Source organism: Lithobates pipiens, unplaced genomic scaffold (genome assembly GCF_037356315.1).
Source record: "Lithobates pipiens isolate NorthernLeopardFrog02 unplaced genomic scaffold, aLitPip1_a1.2 Scaffold_16, whole genome shotgun sequence".
NCBI lineage: Eukaryota > Metazoa > Chordata > Amphibia > Anura > Ranidae > Lithobates > Lithobates pipiens.
The window spans coordinates 476,785,748-476,813,155 of record NW_027507748.1 but is presented as its reverse complement, the minus strand read 5'-3'; the positions used below and the strand labels follow the sequence as shown (position 1 = coordinate 476,813,155).

Genomic DNA, 27,408 nt, shown 5'->3' with positions numbered 1-27,408 from the left:
TTTGTGTCACCACTGGGGGCTGTATTGAGCACTCACCACCTCACACTCAGAGTGCATGCTGTGTCAAGAGAGCTGGGAGCCTTCTTCCTCCAGCAGACAACAGTACCTCCGGTAAGCTTCGGGGGGGGGGGGCAGGTCTTCTCCCCACCAGATGCCCCCCTGTGCTGATTAATTTCCCCTCTTGGGGGGGGGGGGCGCTGTAGTGTTTTTTTTTTTTTTTTTTTTTTGTTTGTTTTTTTTTTTTTTTAAACTGCATGCCGCTAGGCGGCTTAGAGCCCCCCCCCCCCACGTCATTCTGCTCCATCCTGTGGGTCCCGCAGGACCTGTAGCCTGCTGCTCGCGTGGCTAAAGCCTTCCATTTAAAAAAGTAAGGAGAAGAGCTGTAGGCAATGCGGTGGCGGGACTTAGCGCATCGTTGGCATCCTCCGACGTCCAATACGAGGAGGCATGGTTTAAAAGGCACCATTTGTGTTGTTGCATGCTGTGGAGGGACACGAGAGCAAAGGTGGCATTAGGTGGTTTGGTGACAGGCATTTCCTTTTGACACATTTTACTTTTGCATCAGGCTGGGCATTAATAGCAGCAACTGAGCTGGACTATCGCTCAAGCAGTGAATGCAATCCTTCTGGTAGTATCTCTGCTTTGTGCATCGGGCTATGAGCGAAAGGGGGGTAAAAAACACCTCAAAGGGCTCTAGAAGGTCTGTTGTCGCACGACAGCCTAGATCCATCTCAAAAATAGATCCATCTCCTAGATATATCCTCCTCTGAGAGTGATGTGGCCGGTCATAGTGAGCCATCAGGAGGGGCTTGTGTTGCAGCTGCTCTTGACACTGCAGCCCCTGTGTATATCCCTAAGGAGTTTTTTTTTCTTCTACCATTTTAAGTTTGGAGCAAAAGATTGATGCTTTAATCGCGTTTCAGAGTGGACCTAAGCGTAGCAGATCCCCGTCCACTGCTCAGGACCCTCATGCTGAGGAACAAGGGGTGAGAGATAATGAATTTTTCTCAAAAGATCAGGAAGAGGCTGATGACTCCTCTTCTAAAGATCCTAATATGGAAGGATCGGCTTCACAGGAGAGACTGATGGTGCACTCTCCCACTAAATTGGTCCGCTCAACTTTACTTTTTTATTGCCTATAACACAGAGCCCACCTCTGGGGAGGCTTTAATGACCCCAGACCAGTCTGTTGATGAATTTCCTATCCATTCATAGCTAAAGAAGCTTATGTATTCTGAGTGGGAGCACCCACTTTTCCTCCTGAAATTTTTTTCGATACTTTATCCTAATGGAGGAAGAATTCTATAAGAAATGGGGGATTCCAGCAATTGACGCTGCTATTTCCTCTGTAAACAAAAACCTGACTTGTCCTGTAGACAATGCTCATCTGTTGAAGGATCCAACAGATAAGGGCTCCTTCGCACGGACATATCCGTGTACAGAGCCAGCTCTGCTCAGCGGGGGATCGCTCCGTTGATCCCTGCTGAGCAGGAAAATGACAGGTCTGTCTCTGCACACTGTGCAGAGATGGACCTGTCAGAGCGCCGCTCTCCCCTATGGGAGATTGGATGACGACGGACCGTAGAGTCCATCGCCACCCAATTCGATCCGCAGACGGATGAAAATATAGGTTTTTCTAACGTCACACTTTTTCGGATCGGAGCAGGTCAGATGTCAGCGAACATGTCACCACTGACATCCGTTCCTCCATGGAGTGTCCGTTCAGGTCCTCCTAAAAAACTGACAGGCGGACCTGAATGGATCGTCCGTGTGAAAGGGGCCTAAGAAGTTGGAATTTCTTTTTAAAAATAAAATTTCTCTTACAGGTTCAGTCGTTCAGCCTGCATTGGCAGCGATGGGAGTATCTTAGTCCTTAACCGGTTCCCGACCAGCGCACGACGATGTACGTCGACAGAATGGCACGGGCAGGCATATTGACGTACAGGTACGTCAAATATTCAATGCCGCCCTGCGGCGCGCTCCCGCGCTGGTCGGGACCCCCGTGAGTCCGGTCACAGGACCCTCGGACTCGATCGCCGCGATCGTCTCACGGGACGGCTGAATGAAGGAAATGCCGTGTAAAACAGCATTTCTCCATTCTGCCTAGCAACCAGTGACGCTGATCTCTGCTCCATGTGATTGGAGCAGAGATCAGTGTTCACTAAATGAAAGCCCAACCCCCCCACAGTTAGTAACACACCCCTAGGAACACTTAACCCCTACACTGCCACCCACTGGTTAACCCCTTCACTGCCAGTGTCATTTACACAGGAATCACTGCATTTATATAGGAGTGATTACTGTATCAATGACAATGGTCCCAAAAATGTGTCAAAAATGTCCGATGGGTCCCCCACAATGTCGCAGTCACAATAAAAATCGCTGATCGCCGCCATTACTAGTAAAAAAAAAAAAAAAAAAAAATTATTAATAAAAATGCTATAAAACTAACCCTATTTTGTAAATGTTATAACCAATCAATAATCGCTTATTGCGATTTTTTTTTTTTTTTTTTTTTTTACCAAAAATATGTAGAAGAATACGTATCGGCCTAAACTGAGGGAAAAAAATGTTTTTTTATATATTTTTGGGGGATATTTATTATAACAAAAAGTAAAAAATAATGCGTTTTTTCAAAATTGTCGCTCTATTTTTGTTTATAGCGCAAAAAATAAAAACCGCAGGGGTGATCAAATACCACCAAAAGAAAGCTCTATTTGTGGGGGAAAAAAGGACGTCAATTTTTTTTGGGAGCCACGTCGCACGACCGCGCAATTGTCAGTTAAAGCGACGCAGTGCCGAATCGCAAAAAGTGGTCTGGTCTTTGACCAGCAAAATGGTCCGGTCTGTAAGTGGTTAAAGGACCAGTTTGTAGAGGTACTCAAAATTATTCCTGATAAGCAGGCCCAGGAGTTGGCCGGTATATCAGAAGCATTGTGTTTCATAGTAGACGCTATGAAAGATTCTATTCTCCAAGGCTCACAGCTCATGCTAGGGCTGGTGCATGTGCATAGAATCCTATGGTTGAAAAATTGGTCAGCCGAAGTGCCATGTAAAAAGCTCTTGGCCAGTTTCCCATTTCATGGTGAACGGTTACTTGGAAATCATCTGGATAAGTATATCCAAAGAATTTGTAATGGGAAAAGTTCTCTTTTACCAGTTAAGAAGTAGTTTATGCATTTTTCCTTTTTAAACGTGCGTCTTCTCCAGTGGCAGTGGCATCTCGATGGCCTCCACTGTCAGGTTCAAGAAAATCTCAGGGTCAGTCCCAGGGCCAAAAGAGGACCTGGGGCAGGAAACCTACAAAACAAAATACTAAAGCCTCCTTTCGAAGGGTCGTCCCCGCTCGCGCTAGTGGCGGGCAGGCTTCTACAGTTTTCAAAGATCTGGCAGGAACAATGTCAAGACAGATGGGTGGCTTCCTCAAATTCTCTGTTATAAACTAGAGTGCCGAGAATTCCCATCTCCTCGTTTTTCTCAGATCAAACGTTCCCAGAGACCCAGGGAAAGGGTAGTCTCTCTTTCTGGCTTTGGATCATCTCTTGTTTCAAAAGGGTCTGGGTTTTATTCAAACCTCTTGAAGGTACCCAAACTGGGGAGGTCCGACCCATTTTAGATCTCAAAATCGTAACCAGTACTTGAATATCCGTTCCTTTCACGTGGAGTCAATCCGATCAGTAGTCTCCATCCTACAAGGAGGAAAATTTCTGGCATCAATCGACATCAAGGATGCTTGTCTCCATGTGCCAATTTTCCCGGCTCCACCAGAAATTTCTGCGCGTCGAGGTAGAAAATCTTAATTTTCAGTTTGTAACTCTGCCTTTCGGTATTGCTACTGCACCTCAAGGGTTTCCAAAGATCCCGGCCCCTCCTTTAGCCAGCTTAAGGGCTCAGGGTATAATGATACTTGCCTACTTAGATGATCTATTCTTGGTAGATCAGTCAGTAACCTGCCTAAACCAAAGTTTAGTCACAGCAGTGAGTTGCCTAGAATTCCTAGGCTGGATTCTCAACCTAGAGAAATCCTCCTTAAAACCACCAAGGAGATTGCAGTACTTGGGACTGATTGTAGATACAGTTCAGACGAGTATGTTCTTACCCCAGGAAAGGATCAGTTCCATAAGGGAACTGATTCAGCTTGTCAAAACAAATAAAAGTATTTCTATTCGGCTTTGAATGAAGTTGTTAGGAAAAATGGTGGTTTCTTTCGAGGCCGTTCCTTATGCACAGTTTCATTCAAGACTGCTGTAAAACGGTATTCTGTCAACTTGGAACAAGAAGATCCGAACTTTGGACTTTCCAATGCACTTATCATCCGACGTGCGTCAGAGCCTCAATTGGTGGTTGATATCCAGGAATCTTCAACAAGGGAAATCCTTTCTACCAGTATCCTGGAAAGTGGTAACGACGGATGCCAGCCTTCTGGTCTGGGGAGCAGTCTTGGAAGAAGCATCTGTCCAAGGGAAGTGGTCCAAATCAGAGAGGACCTTGCCCATCAATATTCTAGAGATTCGGGCAGTACGTCTGGCCCTAGAGGCCTGGATGCTCAGACTATGGAATTGTCCTGTCAGGATCCAATCTGACAATGCCAAGGCTGTAGACTACATCAATTGCCAAGGGGGAACGAGAAGTCATGCAGCCCAAACAGAGATGAATCATGTTCTATTTTGGGCAGAAAACAACATTCCTTGCCTATTGGCGATTTTATTCCAGGGATAGAAAATTGGCAGGCGGACTAATTGAGTCACCAACAATTGCTTCCGGGAGAATGGTCCCTTCGCCCCGACATCTTTCTGTCTATGTCAAAGATGGGGTGTTCCGGATGAGGATCTGTTTGCGTCCAGATTCAACAACAAGGTCGACAACTTTGTGTTGAGGAGAAGGGATGCGCTGGCATACGGAACAGACCCTGGGTTTTTCTAGGGGATCAGTTTTCACTGATCGATGCGTTCCCTCCTGTTCTGCTTCCGCGTTATTCTTTGCAGGATCAAACAGGAAGGAAAGGAGGTGGTTCTTGTGACCCCTGTGTGGCCCAGGAGATGTTGGTTTGCCGAGATTATAAAGATGGCGGTAGGGGACCGTTAGAACCTACCACTATGGCTAGACCTTCTCTCGCAAGGTCCGGTGTTCTGCCGTATAGTGTCCGGGCATCAAATAGTGTCCGGGCCGTACTGCGAGCAGACGAAGCTTCGGAAAATCTCCGAAGTGGAATGGCGCCTGCGCCGTGAGTGGAGGTGGTGGCCCCACCATCCAAGCGGACATAGGGTTGTGAATATTAGAGGGCCCCTAGCTTCGCTCGCCACGCTTCGGGCTCAGCCTCGCTGCGCTCGGCTCTTTTTTTTATTCCTACTCTATGTCCACTTGGATAGTGGGGCTAGAACCTGGACTCACGGCGCAGGCGCCGTTCATCCTCGGCAATTTTCGGAATCTGTGTTGCTGTGTACTGCGCATGCGCAGTATGCAGCGGACACTATCGGATGGAGGACGTTATATGACAAGACACCGGTATTCTATCCTACCTTACAAACGCTAACTTTAACGGTTTGGCTATTGAGTCCCACATTCTAAAAGATTGTGGGCTGTCAGCTTCAGTCGTTTCTACCTTGGTTAATGCTAGGAAACCGGCCTCCAGGGTCATATACTATAGAGTCTGGAAGGCATATGTCTCCTGGTGTGAATCCAGGGGTGGGCACCCCAGGAAATATGTCATAGGTAGGATCCTTGAATTCCTACAGATGGGATGAGTGATGAAGCTGACCCTGAGTACTATCAAAGACCAGATAGCGGCCTTTTCACTGACCACTTGCTTCTCACTCTCTGGTTCGTAACTTTATTCAGGGGGTAACGTGGATTAATCCTCCAGTCAGGACACCCCTGAACCCATGGGACTTGAATTTACTCCTGTCAGCATTACAAAAACAGCCCTTTGAACCTATACGGCAGGGGTAATGAATTAAAATTCAAGGAGGTCCGATCGCCAAAATTTTCTTTGGGCCGAGGTCCGAATCTCAAGTCTGTGCTATGACTCAGAAAATATTGTAGTAACTGTATATCTATCAAAAACATGAGAAATGTAAAATTTCCTTACCATCACAGTGCCCCTTTACATCAGGTGTCCCCATCACAGTGCCCCTTTACATCAGGTGTCCCCATCACAGTGCCCCTTTACATCAGGTGTCCCCATCACAGTGCCCCTTTACATCAGGTGTCCCCATCACAGTGCCCCTTTACATCAGGTGTCCCCATCACAGTGCCCCTTTACATCAGGTGTCCCCATCACAGTGCCCCTTTACATCAGGTGTCCCCATCACAGTGCCCCTTTACATCAGGTGTCCCCATCACAGTGCCCCTTTACATCAGGTGTCCCCATCACAGTGCCCCTTTACATCAGGTGTCCCCATCACAGTGCCCCTTTACATCAGGTGTCCCCATCACAGTGCCCCTTTACATCAGGTGTCCCCATCACAGTGCCCCTTTACATCAGGTGTCCCCATCACAGTGCCCCTTTACATCAGGTGTCCCCATCACAGTGCCCCTTAACATAAAATAAGGGTCATGGTGATGGGCACATTTTATATTAAGGGGCACTCTGATGGACACAACAAAAACGCGCCCCTTAACTTTGCCCATCAGAGTGCCCCTTTTAATATAAAATGTACCCATCAGTGTTGCTCTTAAAATAAAATATGCCCATTAGCGTGCCCCTTAACATGAAATAAGGGTCACACTGATGGCCGCCTATTATGTTAGGAGGCTCTCTGATGGATAAATTTTATTTTAAGGGGCATGCTGATAGGTATATTATTAATATGCACAATGCTGGGCTTTTTTTTGTAAGGAGCACATGGGTATATTTTTTATGTGCACACTGGGCATGTTTTGTTAAGGTGCCCCTTAACAAAATATGCCCATTGATGTGCACATTAAAAATATACCCATCAGCGTGCCCCGCAAAATAAAATTTGTCCATCGGAGTACCCCTTAACATAAAAGGTGCCCATCAGCGTGACCCTTATTTTATGTTAAGGGGCACGCTGGTAGGTATATTTTTATTGTGCACACTGATGGGCATATTTTGTTAAGGGGCACCTTAACAAAACATGCCCATCAATGTGCACATAAAAAATTTACCCATGTGCTCCTTACAAAAAAAGCCCAGCATTGTGCATATTAATAATATACCTATCAGTGTGCCCCTTAAAATATGCCCAACAGTGTGCACAATAAAAACGAATGAATTATCCATAATGTGCCCACATACCTTTACTACAGGAGCGAGGGCACAACTGAAACTGCCTGGCAAGGAGAGCCAGGACCCGGGAATAGGGAACCGCGGGCAGCAGGGGGGCGGGGCGCGCATGTGACGTCACACCCCTACTGCCCGTGAGCGTGTCTCTCTTCAGCTTCGAGAGACGCGGCCAGGAGCAGGGGGCGGGCGCATGCGCACAGCGTCACTGGTTGCTGGGGAAACCCGCGGTCCCAGCAAACCAGTGATTGCTTCAATTTAGTAGTATGCTGGCGGCATGGCGGTCCGGGCAGAAGCTCCGTTCGGTCCGGACTCAGGCCGCCATTTAATGACGGCTGCTATACGGGATATTCCCTTGGTCCTCTTGACAAGGAAAATAATTTTTTGGGTTGCCATATCCTCTGCTAGAGTATCGGAATTGGGGACTCTTTCTTGTAAAGAGCCATATTTGATTATTCATAAGGATAAGGTGGTATTGCGGCCTCATCCTAAATTCCTATCAAAGGTAGTGACAGGTTTTCATTTAAACCAGGATATTGTTCTGCCTTCTTTTTTTCCGGAACCTCGGTCTGTGGAAGAGTGGTCACTACATTCTCTTGATGTAGTGAGAGCGGTCAAGGTCTATTTAAAGGTGACCGCTCAGTTTCGCAAAACAGATGTTTTGTTTGTATTGCCAGACGGTCCTAAAAGAGAACAGGCAGCATCAAAATCTACTATTTCCAAATGGATTCGTCAAGTGATTGTTCAGGCTTATGGTTTAGACCCCTTTCACACCACACCACCCATAGCGTGGGCGGTAAAACGCCGCTATTTTTAGCGGTGTTTTACCGCTGGATTTGCGGCGCATTTCGGCCGCTAGCGGGGCGCTTTTACCCCCTGCTAGCGGCCGAGAAAGGGTTAAAACTGCCGGTAATATGCCGCAATAGCTGCGTTTTGCCGGCGCTATTACAGCGCTGCCCCATTGATTTCAATGGGGAGCAGCGGTGGAGGAGCAGTAAACACACCGCTCCTTCACCACTCCAAAGATACTGCTGGCAGGACTTTTCCCTGACGTCCTGCCAGCGCACTGGTGTAGTGTGAAAGCCACAAACAATGGTGTAGCTTTTTTAGGGCGGAGTGCAGGTGCTATTTCTAATGCTATAGCGCCTGCAAAATGCCCTGGTGGGAAAGGGGAAAATTCCTCCTTTTCATGTTAAAGCTCCCTTCACCAGGGCTGTTAGTGCTTTTTGGGCAGTACATCACCAGGCCTCCATCTGCAAGTCGGCAATTTGGTCTTCAGTCCATACTTTTACCAGATTCTACTAAATTGATGTAAAGGTCATGAGGATATTGCCTTTGGGCACAGTGTACTGCAGGTTACAGTATGACTCCTCTTGTCTCTCAGTGCCCTACTTTTTGTTGTGTCTCCCTCCCTTCAGTAACCATTGTTATGAGGCATCCCACATAGTAACTACTATGGCTCTGTGACCCATGATGTATGATAAGAAAACAGGATTTTTATAACGGCTTACCTATAAAATACTTTTCTTTGAAGTACATCATGGGACACAGAGGTCCCTCCCTTCTTTGGTATACACGTGTATTGCTTTTCTACAAAACTGCGATACTCCCAGTATCCCAGTAGTGGGAGGAGTTATATAAGGAGTGCACTTTTTGTCTTAGGGCATGCCAGTGTCCATCACCTGAGGGTGGCCTTATAACCCACATAGTAACTACTATGGCTCCGTGTCCTGTGATGTACTTCTTCAAAGAAGATTTTACAGGTAAGCTGTTATAAAAATCCTGTTTGTTGTTTGTTTTTTTTTTTGTTTTTTTTTCCTTCACCCCAGTTCCTGTGTTTTTAGGATGTGGAAAAAAGGCTAAGCGAATCAACTATGCTGTATAACAGGGTATAAAGCAGTTTAATGTTTCCAACTGGAAAGCCAGTTCTCATATATCTAGGACATTCTTGGGACTAAAAAAATGTATACAACTGCTTAATTTCCCTGTCCCTTCGATAAGGTTCTTCAACCACTGTGCAGTGAGACATTGCTCACTAACCTTAAGCCCCTGTGCACACTGGTGCAACTTGTCATGCGATGTGACCGTTCCAAATCGCATAACAAGTCTCATCCTATTACCTGCAATGGAGCCATTCATATCGCAACTATTTATGTGAAAGTTTCCTGTACTACTTTTGTAAAAATTGCATTGTGACTTGCATAGATGTCTGTTATATGAAGTCACAAGCCGCAATGAACTCTGCCATGCAAATTGCACTATTGTACGGCTTTGAAATTGTGCTGAAGTAGCATGATTTCAAAGCCGCACTGGTGTGAACCAGGGCTAAAGCTTGTATTGGCCTCATCAACCTGTGATGAGCTACAGAAGGCAATAGGGGAGAGCGTATTGAAGCACCCTGGTTTGTAGAATAAATATGACCCTATTAAAAACCCACAAAATAAACCGAATTAGAACTGAAATTTAACTGAATAAAAAACAACTTCAGCAAGACACTCAACACAACTGAAACAAGTTCGAAAGAATTAACTTGTTTATTAAACATTTCAGGCAGCTTATTCCTGTGTATGTAAATTGCAGTCATCACAACCACAGCGAACTAAGGTTGAAGAAAACTACCAAAAAAGGCTTAGAGCAAACTAGAAACTAGAAGAACCACATTCTAAAATAGGTTTGTTGGCTCATGTTGCACACATTTGTAAAATATGTTGACACCTTTTTTAATAAAAATAAGCACATACTGTTGTGTGTTTTATTTTGGCAAACAAACATTTGACAAAAAATGAGCAAATGTAATAACTTTTTTTCTTCTTTTACCCATTAGTAAACCCATAAGCTGAATATTCACAAGTATTAGAGTTTACTAAAAGCGTATAACCAGTTAGAGATGCTGCCACCTTGTGTATGCATAGAAAACGGACAGTGTCTCTCTTAAATCTGCCCCCACTCTTATAGTTCCCTTACCTGCACTCCCTCACCAATTCTTCCTCCTTTGCAGTTGGCACTAAAATCAGCTGGTTAGGTGACCAGGTGGAGCATTGATGATGCCTTGGTCACGTGACAGTGCTTTGACTTTATTGTTTGTTGCTTAGGTCTATGCACTGTCACAGGGAAGGAGGTCACATGCTCCCCAATACCCAGGAGTGCTGGGTAGAATTAGAGGCAACAAAAGGAGTGGCAGAAGAGCACTGGTAACGTATGAGGGGGTCTGGGGGATCTTTTTCCATGCATGGACAATGTGACATTGTCTCATTATCTATTTTAATAGCTGAGACAAATCCTTCTGTGTAGAAAGGTTAAAAGGTTGTAACCCGTCAAGTTTAAATCCTGCCTGTTTCCCTAATTTCCATTTTTTTCTAACACCAATCATCTAGGCAGGAAGTGAGAGGAAATCTCCACAATGGGGCTATGGTAAAAAAAAAAAATCCTTACAGGGTTTTCAATCCTCCCCCAATTTTACAAGGATATCTATAATCCTTTATCCCTAATGATATCCTCATTTTTTTTTCCTGTTCTTTCTGATGCTGACACAATAAACAAAATAGGGAAAATTTTTCCAAATTTCCCCCTCCGAAGCACCTTGTCAAGGTGGACCAAGGGCCTCTTCCTCACAATCTTGACCAGTGGTTGTGAAAGTCTGCTGGAGTGGGTTTATCGGAATTTGGAAGACCCCTTTAACAAGGGAGCCTCCAGATCTTGTCCCCCTCCCCCCCATGTGAATGTGTAGACGTACATAGTACCCCTACTCGTTCACCTAACAAATAAAGAAAAACACAACACAGGTTTTTGACAAGTTCTTTATAAAAAAAAAATGTCCTCTGGTGTAGATCCATCTTCAATCATGATGGCCGCTGCCTCCCGCCGATCCGGAAAAAAACAACCCCTCTAGTCCATACGAAGGCTTCCACCATCATCTGACAGCTCTTAACCACTTCATCCCCGGCGTATTGTCAAATGACATCCACAGATGGGATCTCCCATACCGGGTGGGCGTCATATGATATCCTCCGCTTTCCACCTGTATAGGAGGTGCATGCACACACCTGCCACATCACTGAGGAGCCGATGCTCATGCCTGGCAGCCGCGATGTCCGCCGGGCACCCATGATCGCTCCTGACAGAGCAGGAATGTGGATCTGTGTGTGTGTGTGTGTGTGTGTGTGTGTGTGTGTGTGTGTGTGTGTGTGTGTGTGTGTAAACACACAAATCCTCATCCTTGTCGGGGGAGAGGAGACAGATCGTGTGTTCCTAATATATAGGAACACTGATCGGTCTCCTCCCCCAATCAGTCCCATCCCCCCACAGTTAGAACACACAGTGAGGGAACACTTTTACCCCTTGATCGCCCCATAGTATTAACTCCTTCCCTGTCAGTGACATTTATACAGCGATCAGTGGCTATTTATAGTACTGATCGCTGTATAAATGTTAGTGGTCCCAAAAAAGTGACTGATCTGTCTGCCACAATGTCGCAGTCCTGATAAAAATCGCAGATCACCACCATTACTAGTAAAAAATAATAATAAAAATGCCATAAATCCATAACCTATTTTGTAAGCGCTATAACTTTTGCACAAACCAATCAATATACGTCCATTGCAATTTTTTACCCGCGCTGAGTGGACGGGTGAGGGGGGGGCAGCTGGGCGGCTTAGGAGGGCTGCTGGCCAATCAGGAAGCCAGCAGGCAGGGGAGCAGGGAGATGACATCATCTCTCACTGCCCTGCATCCCTCCAGTTCCGCCCTCACTGTGTAGGAAGCTGTGTGCAGCAGAGAGATTGCATCATCTCTCTGCTGCCTATGTTCACTCTGGGACCCAACAAAAGACCACCAGTAGGTGACAATCCGCAATGTGTGGCAGGCTACGTGGCAAGTGGCAATCCGCAATGTGTGGCAGACTACGTGGCAAGTGGCAATCCGCAATGTGTGGCAGGTGACGTGGCAAGTGACAATCCGTAATGTGTGGCAGTTGACGTGGCAAGTGACAATCCGCAATGTGTGGCAGGCTACGTGGCAATCCGCAATATGTTGCAGGCAACGTGGCAAGTGACAATCCGCAATGTGTGGCAGGTGACGTGGCAAGTGGCAATCCGCAATGTGTGGCAGGCAACGTGGCAAGTGACAATCCGCAATGTGTGGCAGGTGACGTGGCAAGTGGCAATCCGCAATGTGTGGCAGGCAACGTGGCAAGTGACAATCCGCAATGTGTGGCAGGCAACGTGGCAAGTGACAATCCGCAATGTGTGGCAGGTGACGTGGCAAGTGACAATCCCCAATGTGTGGCAGGTGACGTGGCAAGTGGCAATCCGCAATGTGGGTCAGGCAACTTGGCAAGTGACAATCCGCAATGTGTGGCAGGTGACGTGGCAAGTGGCAATCCGCAATGTGTGGCAGGCTACGTGGCAATCCGCATCTGGTGGCAGGCGACGTGGCAAGTGACAATCCGCAATGTGTGGCAGGTGACGTGGCAAGTCACAATCCGCAATGTGTGGCAGGTGACGTGGCAAGTGACAATCCCCAATGTGTGGCAGGTGACGTGGCAAGTGGCAATCCGCAATGTGGGTCAGGCAACTTGGCAAGTGACAATCCGCAATGTGTGGCAGGTGACGTGGCAAGTGGCAATCCGCAATGTGTGGCAGGCTACGTGGCAATCCGCATCTGGTGGCAGGCGACGTGGCAAGTGACAATCCGCAATGTGTGGCAGGTGACATGGCAAGTAACAATCCGCATTTGGTGACAAGTGACAATCCACATTTGGTGGCAGGCGACATGGCAAGTGACATCCTCAGGGCTCCCACTGATTCTGCATTATGGTGAGTTGAACCATTTAATTTTATATTACAATGTATTAATAGAAATAATGCGCTTCAATCATCCTGACACCATAACAACCATGGTGCCGTAATGATTGAAGCGCCAATACCAGCCATTTCCCATATAAATTGCCCCCCAAAAAACATATTTTATAGCAGTGCCCCTCCCGAGATTAGACTCTGGATCCGCCCCTGGGGCCACCCGGTATCATCACTGGGTTGTCCTGGCCTCTTTTGACGTCGTCAACCGTTGGGGACATGTTTGTTTGTAATCTGTGCTGAAGGGGGGTGGGGACTCTGTTCTCTGTGTACCCGTCCCATTTTTTTAATGTGGTCAGTAAACACTCATTAAATTGGAAACGCTGGCATCATGAAAGAGGACAATCTCTTCATATAAAGCCCAGAAGTGTATTAGAACGATTTGAACAGAAATGCTACCATGCATGTACAACCGGCCGTCGGCCATCTTTGTTACTGGAGGAAGACCTCTTTTCTGTGTTCCTGAGACATGTTTTTGTTTGATGTGACTTAAGTGCAACCCTTTTTTATTAAAACTAAGGCTTTGCAGTGTTGTGCTATGTGGAGTATTTTTTTTATTTTATGCATCCTACTGCTTACCCTGACTTAATTTTCCTAAGTTAGATAAATTGGAAGTCTCTGTTAATTACCAAAGAAGTTGTATTTTAATGGTTCTAATACATACAGAGTATGAACAGCGATCTGTCATCTCCACTACAGTCCCCGCCACCCTTCAGTTAGAACACACACTAGGGAACACAATCACTTGATCGCCCCCTATTTTTAACGCCTTCCCTACCAGTGACATTTTTACAGTAATCAAAGCATTTTTATAGCACTGATCGCTGTATAAATGCCAGTGGTTCCAAAAATGTGTCAAAATTGTCCAACGTGTTCGCCATTATGTCGCAGTCCTGATAAAAATCGCAGATCGCAGCTTTTACTAGTAAAAAAAAAAATAATAATAATAAAAATGCCATAAAACTATCCCCTATTTTGTAGATGCTATAACTTTTGTAGCAACCAATCAATTTACACTTTTTGCAACTTTTTTTTTTTTTCTTTTTACCAAAAATATGTAGAATACATATCAGCCTAAACTGAAGGAAAAAAATATTTATTTTTATATATTTTTGGGGGATATTTATTATAGCAAAAGAAAAAAACCCAAAAAAAACTATATTTTTTACAATTGTCGCTCTTTTTTGTTTATAGCACAAAAAATAAAAACTGCGGAGGTGATCAAATACTACCAGGACACAGCTTTATTTGTGGGAAAAAAAAAGGACGTAAATTTTGTGCGGGTGCAACTTTACACGACCGTGCAATTGTCAGTTAAAGTGACGCAGTGCCGAATCGCAAAAAGTGCTCTGTTCAGGAAGGGAGTAAAATCTTCTGGGGCTGAAGCGGTTAAGGACACTTTTTCGTTTTTATTTTTACTCACTATGTCACTGTTTTTATTGGTCATTGTTGATCATTATGTGTTATTAATGATTGTAGTCACAATTTCAGTATTCTGTATTAGTTTATTATATCTGTTTAATGCCTATAGGGTTTTGATGACCGTAAATGCTCTGCACTGATTGGTTTGTATTTATGTTTACATGGTTATTTCACCACAAGCGTTGGTTTTTAACGTTTTCTTACTTTCTAATGTGGCCCGTGTACATAGATGACATCCTTGCCATTTGGATGAGGACATCTCAAGGGTTATATGAGTGCTCTGAGTAATATCCTATTCCAACTGAAATTTACTACATGTTCAAGCTGCACAAGAATCCTATTCCTGGATGTGGGAATCATTGTAAATTCAGATGGCTTTTTGGCTTGGACCCTGTACAAGCAAGGGTGTTCAACCGGTGGCCCTACAGCTGTTGCAGAAGGCATTGCAAGGCTGATAGTCACAAGTATGACTCCCAAAGGCAGAGGCATGATGGAACTTGTGGCCCTCCAGCAGTTGCAGAACTACAGGTTAAGCACCAATGCTATACAGGCAACTCATAGCAGGGACCACAGCACTCTACAATGAAAGTGCTAACCCCTTGCCACTCATCTGAAGCATATCTTATAGCAGGGGTGGGCAAACATTGGCCCTCCAGCTGTTACTATGTTTTGGGTGTTGGCAGGTTATATGCAGGAAGTTTCTTCATGCATGTTTGGTTGGATCTATATATTGCACAATAGAGTGAATTTTAATTTTGTACAATAAATAGATTGATTTAAAAAAAAAAATAATAATAATCTTTCGGCTCTTTCCATTTTTTATTTTCTCTTATTTTTTTTTTTTTATTGGTCTTTGGAGTTCTATTTACTTGAAATTTGGTGTACTACTTAGCCAGTCACACTGTTTAGTTTGTGCCAATCATATTTAAGTCAGGTTGAGTTTATCCCACTGGGCTTTTATACCTCTTGTCTCCTTTATCTGTTAAAATGACACACAGTAGTTTGGGCCAATATACTGTACATTGGGATATAGCTGTAAATGTTTCTGCTTGTTTGACATCCATGTTCACAAAGCTTTTTTTTATTTTCTTGCATGGTTTTATGTATTTTTTTATTTTTTTTAAATTGAATTATTTTGTTATTTATGACCATCTCTGCATGTGCTTCTGGTGCCATGATGCGTTCTTCTTCTTTTTTCTTATCCTTCTATTGCTCATCGCTATCAGGACCTTATCTTATATCCTATGGCCTTCTATGTGGTTGGATTGAGGTGGATATGTCCACCCCTGTCCACACAATCACTTGCTTTATCACTTGTTCTACCCTCCCTAAAATGCCACCTTGTGTGGGGTAACTTTGCCACTATCTTGGTGTTTTTTTTTTTTGTAGATGCTAAATGACGGAATTTATTTACTTTGTAGGCATGCATATACAAATATATATAACAATGTTAATAATTTACATAAAATACATACAAATACAACACAAGATATGTGATCAAGCAATATGGGACGCAGTGGTTTTATCCTAGAGGTAACACTTGGTAATACTTCCTGTGTGGCAATATTGAAAAAATGCCCACACGTTTCACAACCTAAAATGTTGCTTCTTCATGAGCTTCAATAATTCTAGTTGGAAAAACATACTCAAATTAGAATACAGTACAAAATATTGGCATGGTGGTACAGGTGTGTCTATGTACATGAACTCACCAATAATGTGGTGCTTAAACAAATGGTCTCAACGCTCACATATACCAGAAATAATGATTGCAGAACAACCCCCTCCAATTGGAGATGACAACCAGGGACACCTAGGGCCACGGGGTAGCCACAACAAAGGCACGGATGTTGAGATGTACACGTAAACTGGGTATAAAAGGTATAGCAGTAAATCTTGATATAGACTACTTCAGTTGGGGTGTACTATAGTATTAAATCCCATACTTGCATATAAGCCAGTCTGCCTCTACCACTGTGTGTGTCACTTTAAGCCAGATGTTTTTCAATCTAGGGAAAAAAACATAGAGTTGGTACTCCCAGGATCTTTAACCATATAATGGCAGTAAAAGCCTAGCCATAGAAATGGAGAACAGGGTTCAAAATACCTTGATTAGCTTGGTCCAGGATAAAGAAATTCAATCAGAATCATGTGTAAACATTCACAAGGCGTATACAGGCATTCAATACCGGCAGGTTAAACAGTCACCGCCTGGGAAACAGAGTAAACAGGCATGCCATGAAAACCAGGGGATTGTATGCATACACTAGGGTGAAAGTGACACAACAAAAAGTGCTGGGAAAAGTACCTTGTGTACAAAGTTCTGGGTATGAGGCTGCAGGTTCACTTTTTCCAGTGGTAGGGTGGACGTCAGCTTCCCTCAACTCCTGGAGAATGTCATCTACATCCTGACTGAGCTCCATCAGACAACATATTTTTTTTTTTATTGTGTAATACAGATGGTGCAGCCTGGGGGCAGTGCTACCGATTCTGTAAGCGCTGGCTTGTGCATGCGCAGTGCCAGTGTCTAATCAAAAGTGATTTCTCAGTCATAAAATAATTCCTTCCTTGTTTGTGATATTGCTGAGATCTATGGGTTCTGTGTGGAACTTGGATTCAAGTAGTTGGCAGTGGCACTTTGGTGTTATTTATGGTAGTATTTAACATTTATTTTTATTTTTTTCTCTAGATAAAGCTCCACTATCTAAAGGCCTTCTACTCATCCCTGGTGCTCTCTCTGTTATAATTGCCCTCCTGTTTCAGCAGCAGCAAGCACTCTTTGTATATGATGTGCAAGCAATAAAAGAAAGTTTTCATGTAAGTCTGACTTAGACATGACTTAGACATGTGTTCCTCGTTGTTTCTAAGGCCTTATGCTGTAATTCTAACCTAATAGTTTTTACCGTGAGAATTAATGTGTATTTAGTTTGACTATTTTTTTTTTCTTTAAGCCATGTTTAACAGCTGAAATAAATATTCCTAAAGGTGTTGTAAAGGCAGAAGGTTTTTTTATTATAATGCAATCAATTGGTTCCCGTTGCTGTCAATCAAAGTGTGTCAGCCAATCAGGGGAGAGAGGGGGCAGAGCCAGGTCGGGGCTTCGTGTCTGATTGGATACACGGAGCTCTAACTCAGCTTGGGTACCCTCTGTAGCAAGCTGCTGCCTGAGGTGCACTCAAAGGAGGGAGGGGCTAGGAGCAGCGAAGAGGGACCCAAGAAGAGGAGGATCGGGGCTGCTCTGTACAAAACCAATTGCACAGAGGTGGTAAGTATAACATGTTTGTTATAAAAAAAAAAAACAAGCCTTTACAATCAGCCAAAATTTAATATATTGCAACTTACCAACCCTTAGATGTGTTACCAGCCAATAACAAAGTTCCTGTCTTAAGATGTCTGCATTCTGAACAAAAAAGTAAACCAGACACCATTGGACAGCAGCATTGTCAATCCAGGGAGAGGGTAGTGTTAGCAGATTTAGATGGATTTGACTAACAAATTGAAAGTGAACTCCAGCTAACAATCAGTTCTAGCAAACATATATGCATTAAAGCGGAAGTCCGCTGGGAGTCCGCGTTTTTTTATTTTTTTTATTTTTTTAAAGCCAGCAGCTACAAATACTGCAGCTGCTGACTTTTAAAATAGTGACACTTACCTGTCCAGCGCGCCCGCGATGTCGGCACCCGAAGCCGATCTCTCGATCGTCTCTCGGGTGCTGCCGCCGCCATCTTGGGTATGGGAAATCAGGAAGTGGAGCCTTTTCGGCTTCATTTCCCGGTTCCCTACTGCGCACGCGCGAGTCGCGCTGCGCAATAAGGATGGACCCGCTGCCTCTGGGATCTGTGTGTTTCCCAGCAGGCAGCGGGGGACTTTCGGAAAGGGGCGTAATCTACGCCCCTTTCCGCAGAGAGCTATCCCGGAAGTGGGTGCAGATACCTGTACTGTACAGGTACCTGCACCCCCCCTCCCCCCTGAAAGGTGCCAATTGTGGCGCCGGAGGGGGGGAGGATTCCAATGAGCGGAAGGTCCACTTTAGGGTGGACCTCCGCTTTAAGGTAAAAAAACACGAGGGTTTACATCCCCTTTAATGACAGCCTTTATTCTGTTGGGATATATCTCTACTAACCTTGCAATATTTGCCTGCTGCACATGCCATGTTGCTGTTATGTTTCACTTGGTAATTATAAGTTAATCTGAGTAAATACAGCTGGATAAATCAAAATCTGTGTCTGTCTTCATTTCAGGCTGCAAAGTAACAAAATGGGATATTTTTTCCTATATTCACTGTATGTATGTTTTGCTGCTTTGTAAAATTAATCTGTGGGCTTGTGTGTCCTAGGAATAACAGTTGAGTTGTTTTGCTTCCCTGTCTTTGGATAAATGTACAGTTGTGCTCATAAATTTACATACCCTGGCAGAATTAATGATTTCTTGGCTATTTTTCAGAGAATATAAATAACACAAGAACTTTTTTTTCTTTCTCTTTCATTCATTGATGGACACAGCTCCTTTAAATCTTGACCTTAGGGTTATCGCGCCACCTTCAGGAGAGGACTGGGCAGGACATGTAAAAACAGCAAGACTGCACAGCAGTGGCTATAACCCCTCATTCTGCTTCCTGCAGCTCAGTTTTTTCTGCCTAGAGTAGGAGGAGGACCTGACATTGGTCCTGGGAATAATTTTTTTTTTTTCTGCACAGTTTGATTCTGTGATCTACAATCAACAGCCGGGCTGGGTGACAGGCTGGATAATATAGATCCTTGTAGTCTCTCCAGCCTGGCCATTCGAGCGTGAGCAGACCCTAGCTACACGCTGGGTTGGCCACGACATGCCACTTCTGATCCATGGACAGCCGGTGGGCTATATGCTCGGGGCACACATATGACCAGGCTAAAGCTGTCCGTGTCACAGTGTGCGGTGGCCAACAGCCACCCTGTACTTCTCGGGTGATGGGTCTGTGGTGGAATGCGTCCAGCAGTTCTGACAGGAGGGGTAAGTACGGCTCCCCCTGCCTCGGCAGGATGGAGCAGCTGGACATTCCCTGGGAGGTCGACTAGGGGGTCTTTCACTATCCCTTTTCTCTCTCCCTATCCCTTGTTCCCTCCTCCCCCTGCTGGGGCCGCTGTGTGACTGTGAATGAGGTGCGGTGTATGTACCTGGCCGGGGATCCTCTGGGGGGGGGGCTCCGGGCCTTGGTGGGGGGCTGCACTGGCTTTCAGGGTCCGCTCTCTTTCCTGCTTTTTTTTTTTTTTCTGTCAGTGTGGTATTCAGGCTGTTTGCAATGAGGGGAGGCTGACGCACGTGCCACGGCCATTTTCCTGTAGCCTTATGCAGGGTATATGCTGTCAGCCATTTTCTAGTCGGTTCGGCGTTCTTTTTCTTGGTGATTTTTTTGCTAGAATGGCCAGCGGCCATTTTCTTTTAGCCACAGCGCGGTTTACCTCTAGTGCTGGTGTCTGTATATTTCAGAACAGCGCTCTTTACTCTGAGCACTTTGTGACTGACATGGGGCTGGGCGGACGGCGGCAGCACAGCACAGTACTCGGTCAGGGTGGTGAGTCCTGCAGGGGGCCCCTAAGTCTGCAAGCAGCTTGGGAGGGTGGAATTTTGTGTACCTTGCCTTAAGTCCCTGAGTTATGGCAGGCGAGTGAGGGTCAACATGGCGTCAGAAGCCAGCACTTCTTCCCCAGACATCCTGACTATTGCAACCGGATCACCTGCACAAAATGTTTCCGTATTTGACTTATTTTGACAAGTTCATCTACAAGGAATGGGGAAACCCACAATGGGCCTTTTCAGTCCCGAGAAGAATGGAGGTGCGTTAACCCTTTGAGGAGAGTCTCCTGAAAACATGTGAGTCTCCTCTGGTCGTTGACTCACCAGTATCCAGGTTGAATAAAGTAACCACGATTCTGGTAGAAGGGAATCCTGCCATCAAAGTCCTTGCAAACGGGAGGGCCGAGACAGTGGGGTCAGCGTTATGATCTGTGCTGGCCATGGCCTTGGTGTCGCAGACACTTACTGAATGGGCAAAGTTATTACACTGTGAATTGGAGAAGCAACCGACTTCCCCGGTCTGCATAGAACTGGCAGATTAGTTGGTACATGGCCTTATGTATGTCTGTGATGCGGCCCTGGATACTGTCCCCCCTGCTCTCTAGAGCGTCAGTATCGGCAGTTTTGCTATGGAGCCTGATTTGGCTGAAATGCTGGTCTGCAGACCAGGCATATAAAAAAGCACTGGCGGATTTGTCCTTCCAAGGTGAGAGTCTATTTGGAGCCTCACTGGATGACATTATTAAAAATAATGTCCAGAAAGGGTAAGGAGCCACGCCGTAGGCAAGGGCCCTCTTTTTCCACTCAGAAACTGCTTTTTCGCCTGCCCGGGTTGGCAGGTAAGCGTTCCCAGTCCGACAAGGCGGCGGCTGAGGGACAAAAGCGTCCCTGGTTTCGCAAGCCAAACAAGTCTGCAAGCAAAAATGTTACTGCATGAAGATTTTCCCCCTCCTGACTCTTGGGTGGGGGGTCGCTTTCGGGTTTGCAGCTTGGTTGACTTCCCTACTGTCCGACCAATGGATCTGCGAACTGGTTTCATCGGTATACAAGATAGTTTCTTGTCCACCAAACAGATTCTTTCCCTCCAACCTTCACCTTCTTCCTGCTCGTCTGGAAGCCCTGTTCGGGGAAGTACAGGACCTGCTGCTGCGCGGGGTGATAGTACCTGTACAGATGCTGGAAAGGTTTCAGGGATTCTACTCCAATCTGTTTGTAGTCCCAAAGAAGGAATGGGTATGTCCAATCCTGGACCTCAAGGCCCTCAACAGTTTTGTGAAAGGGCAAAGGTTCAGGATGGAATCAGTTCGCTCCGTGGTCTCTGCACTCCATCAAGTTGACTTCCTGGCGTTCTTGGATATTAAGGACGCATACTTGCATGTAACCATATGCCTCAGGCATCAGAGGTTGCTGTCGGAAGAGCACTACTAATTTGTGGCTCTTCCTTTTTGGCCTGGCGTCAGCACCCCGAGTCTTCACCGAGGTGTTAACCCCAATTCTGGCGTTGTTAAGGCAACGTGAGTTCGCAATCGTGGGTTATCTAGACAACCTCCTTCTGAGGGCAGCTTCCGCCTCTGAATTAAGGGAGGATGTAGCGATCACCATACAGACTCTCAGGGAGTTTAGTTGGGTACTGAACCTAAAAAAGTTGGTGTTAGTGCCGACTCAACGCCTGGAGTACCTGGGCTTACTGTTGGCCTCCTCAGAAGCGAGAGTTTTTCTCCCTTCAGACAAGCTGCAGACTCTTCAAGCTGCGGGGAAGTTGTTAGTGAACCGCAGGTGGTTGTCGCTGCGCTTCTGCATGCGAGTTCTGGGCCTCATGGTAGCCACTTTCGAAGCGCTACCGTACACTCAATTTCACACTTTAGTCCTGCAAAAGGAGATTTTGTCAAAATGTAACAAATCTCCATTTATCCCTGGATTATCAAATTCGGGTGAGCCAGCTAGTCAGGGATTCCCTTCTCTGGTGGCTGAGGTCTTCGGCCGTTCGGTCCAGGAGATCTTGCTTCCTCTCCATTGGACGGTGATCACAACGCACACCAGCTTGACCGGTTGCGGGGGGAGTTTTGGGCATACAGTCGGCCCAGGGCCTTTGGACGTGGCAAGAATCCCAGCTGCTGATCAATGTGCTCAAGCTTTGGGTGATCAGCCGGTGCCTCTCCACGTGGTCACAGGGGCTGCAGGGGCATCCGGTCAGGATCCAGTCGGACAATGTCACTGCGGTGGTGTACGTCAAACATCAAGGAGAAACAAGGAGCTTGGCCACAGCATGGGAGGTTGCTCACATCCTACAGTGGGCAGAGCGGCACGTGCCGGCTCTGTCGGCCATATACATTCTGGTTATAAAAAACTGGCAGGCGGGCTACCTAAGTTGTCAGATGTTAGACCAAGGGGAATGGTCGTTGCATCCGGATGTATTCTGGCTCATTTGCCTAAAGTGGGACACACCAGATGTGGAGCTCTCAATCGGAAGGTGCAGAGGTTTGTGCCCAGGACAAGAGACCTCTGGGCGGACGCGTTGGTGGCTCCATGGGGACATTATGGGCTGATTTATGCCTCCCCCCGAAGCTCCTGCTGCGCAAAGTGGAGGCCGAGGGGATTCCAGTAAGTCCTCTTCTCTGAAGATTTACCATCGTACGTGTAAGACCTACATCTCCATGTGTGAGGAGATGGGGTGGTGGGGTCCACACACATACTCAGTTTCCGGGTTCCTGCTGTTTTTGCATCCGGGAGTGGATCAGAAGCTTGCCTTAAAGCGGTTCTGCACAAATTTTTTTTTATCTTCCTGCCTTTCTTTTTACGAAGCTCAGTTTTACAAAACTAGTGCTCAATGCCCCTTGTATTTTATTTTTTTTACCTCCTTCGTTTCGTTCTCTGCTGTTTCTTATTTTATCCCTGCGGCTATGGGCGGTGTTTCTGCAGGGATCCACACCATTTCCGCTGATCTCCGCACTGTCTCCTGGAATCTTGTATAATTCATCCCAGGAGTCAGTGCGCCTAGCCGAATACGCTGCTCGTAGCTGTAGCCACTGAGGAATGCTGGTTCCGCCGAAGCGAGGGAAGGAGGAAGTGATTGCTTGTGGGCTTCAAATGCCCTCAAGCAAGATGACATCAGCCAAAATAGATTTATAAAAATAATGATTTTACAGAAATACGGACATGTAAAGCGGGCGAAGTCAGGACAAGTAAGGATATTAATTAAAACACATCTTTTTTTAAACAATCGGCCAAAAAAATAAAATAAAAAAAAATTTGTGCGGAACTGCTTTAACCAATTGCCGACCACCGCACGACGATGTACGTCGACAGAATGGCACGGGCAGGCATATGGGCGTACCTGTACGTCCCTGCCTTCCCGCGGGTGGGGGGCCCGATCGGGCCCCCCCCCGGTGCCTGCGGCGGTCGGTATTCGTTCGGGAGCGATCCGGGATGAGGGGGCGGCCATTCATTCATGGCCACCCCCTCGCGATCGCTCCCAACGAATGGAAATCCTTCGTGACATCACTTCCTCTCCTGTAATGTAAACACAGGAGAGGTAGTGATGTAATCTCTCCTCCGTGTCGGTATTTTTCGTTCCGGCACCGAGGAGAGAGGATCGGTGAGTTGCACCAACACGACACTTCACAGTAGAACATGCCAGGCACACTCACACCCCCCCTTTACCCTCCGATCACCCCCCCCAATTACCCCTGCCCCCCCCCAGTCACGGTGACACCAATGCATTTTATTTTTTTTTGCATTGGTGTCATTTGTGACTGTAATAACTGTTAGGGCAGTTAGGGTTAGCCCCCTTTAGTTCTAATGTACCCCCCTAACCCCCCCCAATAAAGGTTTAACCCCGTGATCACCCCCCGTCGCCAGTATCACTAAGGCTGGGTTCACATTGCAGCGGTTTATGAGAACGGATGTGATTCGCACCGCACTGCAGTGCAAATCACATCCGATCTCTGCGATTCGAGTTCAGCCATTCGCCGCACCCGCCGCAAATTCGCACGGGACCCTTTTTTTGGTCCGCAGCAGAATCGGATCGCATGGGTGTTCACACCATGCGATCCGAGTTTGCAGATCGCACTGCGATATGCGAACTGATCGGGGGGTGTCATTAACATTTCACTGACACTCCCAGCAGTTCGCATAGGGCAGTGTGAACTGCCGCCGGGAGGCATGCGATGCGGGAACCCGCCGCGGATTCGTGGCGTTCCCGCATCGCTCCAGTGTGAACCCAGCCTAAAAAGCGATCGTTTTTCTGATCGCTGTATTAGTGTCACAGGTGACGCTAGTTAGGCAGGTAGGTATTTAGGTTCGCCGCAGCTTTTTCTAGCGCCAGGGACCCCCATATACTACCGCATAAAGCCCCCTGATTGCCCCCTAGTTAACCCTGGGGGGGTTTGTGCCATCTTGGCATTTTATGGCTTTCAAAACTGTAACGCCCTTAGAAAGCCTGAAGGCGGTGCTTGTTTTTCGGGGCCCCGTACGTGGCTAGGCTCCCAAAAAGTCCCACATATGTGGTATCCCCGTACTCAGGAGAAGCAGCAGAATTTATTTTGGGGTGTCATTTCACATATGCCCATGGCATGCGTGAGCAATATATCATTTAGTGACAACTTTGTGAAAAAAAAAAAAAAAAGTTTGTAATTTTCCCGCAACTTGTGGCAAAATATGAAATATTCCATGGACTCAACATGCCTCTCAGCAAATAGCTTGGGGTGTCTACTTTCTAAAATGGGGTCATTTGTGGGGATTTTGTGCCATCTTGGCATTTTATGGCCTTCAAAACTGTAATAGGTAGTGAGAAGTGAAATCAAAAATTTACGCCCTTAGAAAGCCTGAAGGCGGTGCTTGGTTTTCGGGGCCCCGTACGCGGCTAGGCTCCCAAAAAGTCCCACATATGTGGTATCCCCGTACTCAGGAGAAGCAGCAGAATTTATTTTGGGGTGTCATTTCACATATGCCCATAGCATGTGTGAGCAATATATCATTTAGTGACAACTTTGTGTAAAAAAAAATTAATAAATTTTTTTTTTGTCATTATTCAATCGCTTGAGGCAAAAAAATAAAATATTCAATGGGCTCAACATGCCACTTATCAATTTCCTTAGGGGGTCTACTTTCCAAAATGGGGTCATTTGGGGGGGTTTTGTACTGCCCTGCCATTTTAGCACCTCAAGAAATGAGATAGGCAGTCGTAAACTAAAAGCTGCGTAAATTCCAGAAAACGTACCTTAGTTTGTAGATTTGACAACTTTTGCGCAAACCAATAAATATACAGTTATTGACTTTTTTTTTGCCAAAGACATGTGGCTGAATACATTTTGGCCTAAATGTATGACTAAAACTTAGTTTATTGGATTTTTCTAATAACAAAAAGTAGAAAATATCATTTTTTTTCAAAATTTGCGGTCTTTTTACGTTTATATCACAAAAAATAAAAATCGCAGAGTCAGTCAAATACCTTTAAAAGAAAGCTCTATTTGTGGGAAGAAAAGGACGCAAATTTTGTTTGGGTACAACATTGCATGACCGCGCAATTACCAGTTAAAACAGCGCAGTGCCAAAGTGTAAAAAGACCTCTGGTCATTTACCAGCAAAATGGTCCGGTCTGAAAGTGGTTAAGCACCATCAAGGGGCAGATATCAGCCTTGGCTGTCTTTTTCCAACGTCCCTTGGCGACTCGCTGATCGGTGAGTACATTTGTGCAAGGTGTTCGACACGTAGCCCCTCCGGTTCGACCACCACTACGTGGGATCTGAATCTGGTGCTGTCGGTTCTTCAGAAACCGCCGTTTGAAAATATTAAGGAGATTCCCTTGTTGACTCTTTCTCAGAAAGTAGTCTTTCTAGTGGCTATTACATCTGCCAGGAGGGTTTCTGAGTTGCCGGCCTTGTCATGCAAGTCTCCCTACTTGGTCCTCCACAAGAATAAGGCGGTACTATGTCCGCAGCCCTTTTTTTCTTCCAAAGGTGGTTTCGGCCTTTCATCTAAATGAGGACATTGTGTTACCATCCCTATATCCTAAGCCGACACATCCGGAAGAAGTTACTCTACATTCCCTGGATGTGGTCCGGGCTCTATGGGTGTATCTGTCTACTACGGCTCCTTTCCGGAGGTCAGACTCTGTCTCCATGACTGGTCCGAAGTAAGGTCTGGTGGTCCTATCTCTCGGTGGATCAAACAGATAGTGGTTCAGGCCTATACCTTAAAAGGGTAGGTGCCCCCATTTCCTGTCGAGGCTCATTCCACCAGGGCAATTGGAACCTCCTTGGCTTTCCGACATCAAGCGTCTGTTTCCCAGGTGTGTAAGGCGGCGCCTTGGTTGTCCATTCAAGCTTTCACTAAATTCACTGACGTAAGCGCATCTTGCTCGCCGGCCATTTTCTTGAGCCTGAGCACATTGTAGATTGGTTTCAGCACCATAAGCAGCAGCTCTGGCTGACAGTGTGATTTCCTAGACACCTGGGAGCTGACAAGGAATACAGGCACTACTTGCTGGACAGTGCAGAACCAGTAAGGGTGGTGAGTCCTGCGGGAAAGAGCCCCTCAGCCAGCAGCAGTTAGGAGGGTGGGACCATCACTGTCCTAAGTCCTCATCAGGTGGCAGACAGGGTAGGGTCAGCATGGCTTCAGAAACTAGTGTCTCTTCCCCCAAAATCCAGGCAATTGCAACCGGTTCACCTGCAGAATGTGCAGTGCTCCTGGATGCTTTGTTGGCGGTCCTCAATTTGTTCGTTGCCAAGATGGAGGCGGTGCATGAGCGCAAAGGTGCTAAAAAGCGGCCCCTGCCCCCCTCCTTGTCTCTGGGGAGAGCTCTGACACAGACTCGGGCCCTGCTGAGGCTGGTAACCCCTGTTCAGTCGTTTCAGATGGCGCTGACCAGGACCGTTCGGACAGTGAGGATGAGTCCGGGTCTGTGCGCGACAAAAGCGCTTGTTGGAGCACTTATCACAGCTGTGTGCGATACCCTGAAGATTCAGTAGCCAGCAGATCCCTCTGCTGATTTAGCGGCCCCTTTTGGGTCCCGTAAGCCAGCCCGTTCACCTAAGTTGTTCCCGTATCCTGACTTATTTTGACAAGTTCATTTACAAGGAATGGGGTCGACCGCAACTGACTTTTTCGGTCCTCAAATACATGGCGGTGTGTTACCCTTTTTAGGAAAGCCTTCTCAAAAAGTGGTCGGCTCCTCCGGTCGTGGACCCCCCCCCGTATCCAGATTAAACAAAGTAACCACGATCCCGGTAGAGGGGACTCCTGCATTTATAGATCCCACGGACAGTAAAGCCGACGCAGTGGCTCGTTCCTTATTTACGGTTGTGGGGTCAGCAATGTGACCAGTATTGACAT

The 27,408-nt window shown here is 46.2% G+C and overlaps 1 protein-coding gene across 1 annotated transcript in view; it reads left to right on the top strand.

Annotated features, from left to right (window-relative positions):
• The window catches only part of UBAC2 (UBA domain containing 2), a 348,299-nt gene that overhangs the window by 41,361 nt on the left and 279,530 nt on the right, over nt 1-27,408 (top strand). Inside the window, exon 4 of the mRNA XM_077482972.1 lies at nt 17,210-17,337. Coding sequence (XP_077339098.1) covers nt 17,210-17,337 — 128 coding nt within the window. The remainder of the gene's footprint in view (nt 1-17,209; nt 17,338-27,408) is intronic.